The sequence below is a fragment of the Bos taurus genome, chromosome Y (genome assembly GCF_002263795.3).
Source record: "Bos taurus isolate L1 Dominette 01449 registration number 42190680 breed Hereford chromosome Y, ARS-UCD2.0, whole genome shotgun sequence".
Classification (NCBI taxonomy): domain Eukaryota; kingdom Metazoa; phylum Chordata; class Mammalia; order Artiodactyla; family Bovidae; genus Bos; species Bos taurus.
Genome location: NC_082638.1, coordinates 33,039,040 through 33,043,670, shown reverse-complemented (window position 1 = coordinate 33,043,670; position 4,631 = coordinate 33,039,040). Strand labels below are relative to the sequence as shown.

At 36.6% G+C, this 4,631-nt stretch overlaps 1 protein-coding gene across 1 annotated transcript; it reads left to right on the top strand.

Annotated features, from left to right (window-relative positions):
* Positions 1-2,880: 2,880 nt before the first annotated feature.
* Positions 2,881-3,603, top strand: LOC132344685 (heat shock transcription factor, Y-linked-like; the record flags this gene model as incomplete). The annotated part of the gene is made up of 1 exon (XM_059884326.1): positions 2,881-3,603. A coding segment is annotated over exon 1 (603 nt), but the record flags the coding sequence as incomplete, so codon positions are not given.
* Between the last annotated feature and the right edge of the window lie 1,028 nt (positions 3,604-4,631).

Sequence of the window (4,631 nt, the reverse complement as noted above, 5' to 3'; positions counted from 1 at the left end):
TGTCCATTAGTGGATGAATGGATAAGAAAGCTGTGGGATATATACATAATGGAGTATTACTCAGCCATTAAAAGGAATACATTTCAGTCAGTTCTAATGGGGTGGATGAAACTGGAGCCTATTATACAGAATGAAGTTAGCCAGAAAGAAAAACACCAATAGAATAAACTAACACATATATGTGGAATTTAGAAAGATGATAATGATAACCATGTATGCGAGAATGCAAAAGAGACACAGATGTATAAAACAGTCTTTTGAGCTCTGGGAGACGGCTAGGGTGGTATGATTTGGGAGAATGGCACTGACACATGTATAATAACATAGGTCACCAAACTGGCAGTCCAGGTTCAATGCATGATACAGGATGCTTGGGGCTGGTGCACTGGGATAACCAGGAGGGATGATATGAGGAGGGAGGTGGCACACATGTATACCTGTGGCAGATTCATATTTATGTATGGCAAAACCAGTACAATATTGTAAAGCAATTAGACTCCAATTAAAATACATATATTTATATTGAAAATAAATAAAATAAAGTTGTGTCCAATGTGAGGAGAGCAACAGCGTTCTTTGAACAATATATCTAAGTAAATGAGAGTTGTGATTTTATGCGTTCAAGGTGTCCCCATAAGTATGAGCCCTACCTCTTATTGCAGAAAGAATTGTGGAAGATGAGCGAGATTAAAGGAGAGCTTTTCAGCAACAGGATCTGAATTGTTCAGCCAGAAAATTATTAAGTAATGTAAGGCTTCCCAAACAGTTTATTTAAGATCTTGGGAGCAAGCAATGAGTTTGGCCACCTAAATAGTGTTGCATAAAATTATATTTTGACATATATACACCTGTGTGTATGAGTGTGTGTATAAAAAAGGTGCAATGGCTTTTAACTCCTGTTAGATTTAATAGAAATGGAAAAAAATTAAAACCCAAATGAAGAATGATTAAAAAGTCGACTCGGTTGTTGAATATATGTAAGCGGAAATACTTCAAAATATGTTTTCTTGGCTGAATGTAAAATATGAGGACTCTTTTATATCACTCACCTCTCTGCTTTTAATAAAGATCTACCAATTTTCAAATTTTTGTCCAGTTTTGACAAAAATAGACAGATATAGACTTATATATACATATATATCATATATAAAATATAGAAGTATATTTTCATAAGAGAAAATATTGATGCCAAGCTTAGATTTCAGAATTATTTCCAACTCCAGGCTCCATCTCAGCAGGAAATAGCCAAAGTTGTTGCTGATTGAAACACTCCAAGAGCTGGAAAACCTGAAAAAGAAATCGAACCTGCAACTGAGATTTTCTGTCACATTTATGATTGAGTTCTAAGTCCAACACTTTATTTCCTTTCGTGTTCTAAGCAGTCCCTTCTGAAGACTGAAAAGTATGAAAACCGAGAGAAAGAGGTAGGAGATTGTAGACCTCCTGGTGTTCAATTTCACACCAGTCAGAATGGGTGCGAAAAGTCCACAAGCAATCAATGTTGGAGAGGATGTGGAGAAAAGGGAACCCTCTTACACTGTTGCTGGGAATGCAAAGTAGTACAGCCACTATGGAGAACAGTGTGGAGATTCCTTAAAAAACTGGAAATAGAACTGCCTTATAATCCAGCAGTCCCACTGCTGGGCATACACACTGAGAAAACCAGAATTGAAAGAGACACATGTACCCCAATGTTCATCGCAGCACTGTTTCTAGTAGCCAGGACATGGAAGCAACCTAGATGTCCATCAGCAGATGAATGAATGAGAAAGCTGTGGTGCATATATACAATGGAGTGTTACTCAGCCATTAAAAAGAATAAATTTCAATCAGTTCTAATGAGGTGGATGAAACCGGAACCTATTATACAGAGTGAAGTAAGCCAGAAAGAAAAACACCAATACAGTATACTAACACATATATATGGAATTTAAAAGATGGTAACAATAACTCTGTATATGAGACAGCAAAAGAGACACTGATGTATAGAACAGTCTTTTGGACTCTTGGGAGAGGTAGAGGGTGAGATGATTTGGTAGAATGACATTGAAGCATGTATAATATCATGTATGAACGAGTCACCAGTTCAGGTTCGATGCACGATACTGGATGTTTGGGGCTGGTGTGCTGGGACGACCCAGAGGGATGGTATGGGGAGGGAGGAGGGAGGAGGTTTCAGGATGGGGAACACATGTATACCTGTGGCGGATTCATGTTGATGTATGGCAAAACCAGGACAATATTGTAAAGTTAAAAAATCAAATAAAAAATAATAAAATAAAATACACACAAAACAATAAAAAAAAGTAATTTTAAACAGTGAGGCTAGAAAAGACAGAATCTAAGGATAATAATCAAGTGATAGAGAATAATAATGATTTAGCCATTAGTCAAATTCAAGGGTCTTTAGTTCCTCCTCAAGGGCCATCAATAACATCCTGAGCATTATCCTATGAACAGTTTTAGAGATGCCAAAGCCCCAGCCAGCCTGAAAGTTAAGTACAGAGACCACAGAGTAGTTGAAACCAGACAGTTAAAAGATTTTATTGCAGAGGCCAGTAGACCAATTTTGCTTGGGTAACAGTACTGAATATGAAAAATGTGTGTATAGAAGGGTGATAAATCACTTGTATTTCAGAAACCAAGTAGATTTATTGATGTGATTTTTCTGTGTAAAAATTCTTTAGGAATGAGATTTTGCATGCTTCATGGTTTGGGTTACTATTTCTGTAAGCAGGCTGTATTTTTAAGTTGATGCTGAAGTAAAGCCTAGCTGAACATCACCTTTCAATGGCTAGGAGACCAGTGATTTTGTGATGTCACAGCTACCCTTTGATTGCTAGGAGACAAGTGATTTTGTGATGTCACAGCCTTTTGACTTTGAGGACCTCTGCGATGGTCTAGAGAGTTTCTCTCTGTTGGCCAGCCAAGCAATTTTTGAAGTAGTGGTCAGTAAAATCAGACAAATGAGTAAAGGATCTGAAGAAAGATTTCTCTGAGATGGCACATATACCTTCAGAAATTCAAGATGGGCCTCCTAAGGATGAATCAACTGATTCAGAAACCTCCATTAGATCTTTGTATGATTATACACTTACTAGGGACTCAGTTTTGAGATCTATGATTGAAGAATATGCTTTTCAGGCTTTGTCTGAGGATCTTGTGATAAAAAGGCCATGCTACAAATATTCTGTATCTGAAACAGATGAGGTGACTAATTTTCTTTCACTCACCTTTCCACAAAAACTTTGGAATATAGTTGAAAGTGATCAGTTTGAATCTATTTGGTGGGATGAGAGAGGCACATGTATAGTGATCCACGAAGAACTCTTTAAGAAAGAAGTCTTGGAAAGAAAGGCACCTTTCAGAATATTTGAAACCAAGAGTATGAAGAGTTTAATTCGACAGCTTAACCTTTATGGATTTAGTAAAAAGCGACAAACTTTTCAAAGATCTGCTTCACTACCTGTCTTTCTGGAAGAAGAAAACAACATCTCTCTTTTGAGTAAGGTATTCCAACATTTTCACTTATTGGCAATACGTAAGATGAAATCATGTGACCTAGAAAGCGCATTTACATATGTAGCTAAAACCGAATTTAAACTTGAGCTAACAAATCGTTAAAAAGTTTTATTTTTTGAAGTTGAGAACAGCTGGATATGTTAAAATATTGGATGTTTGACAAACTTTCCTAGCACTGTGAAACCAGATATAAGTCCTGAAGCAACTTAAAGTGGTATTTACTGTATATATAAAATATATTTTTCATTGAGGATCATATTCTTTCTAACATGTTACCTGTTAAACTACTAATGGAGGTGTTTTATTTGATGCTATTTAGTTGGTTTCATTAAAGGAATACATTTTTATAACTTAGCTTTGCTTGTCAGTTTTACCTTGGTTTATAAAGAAACTAAATAATGTAATCCTTTGATTTTAGTTACAGACCTACTATAATCCAAATTTCAAAAGAGGTCATCCTCAACTTTTATTAAGAGTGCAAAGAAGAGAAAGAAGAGTTGGGATTAATAATGTGTCTCAAATATCTTCATTAGTGCAAGATAACAAGAAGCATGTTAAAGCAAGTGTCAACGAAGATGATCGTAACTCTGAATTTATTCCAGAAATTAGTAGAGAGAGCGCATTTTCAGCCTCCACACGTTTACCTGTGCCTTTCATACAAAAGCCTCATACCATCCAGATTGTCACTAATACAAATGCCCTATATCCATGTGACTTACCTAACCACCCATCACCAATATCGGTTAGACAAACAGAACAGATTTTGGTAAATCAACCTGCTGTTTTAAAAAAGTTGAGCATTTTTAATTGGCATTCACATAGCAGCTACACTCAAGTAAATGGCCCCATTGAGGACTTTGCTACTACAACTACATCTACTTCTCAGAACCACATTGTATCCCCATTACAGAGCACTTATTCTGGACTGATGGTGGAGCCTTCTAAATTTCCAGTCAGGCATAGCGATTTGTCAGGCCATGACAATCCTTTTCCTAACCTGCAAGAGACAGGCAACTCGTGGTTCTCAGTGCCAACAAGCACTTACACATCTGCTTCCTCTCTTTCAAGTCAACTCATCAACAATCACCATTATATGGAAACCATGCTAA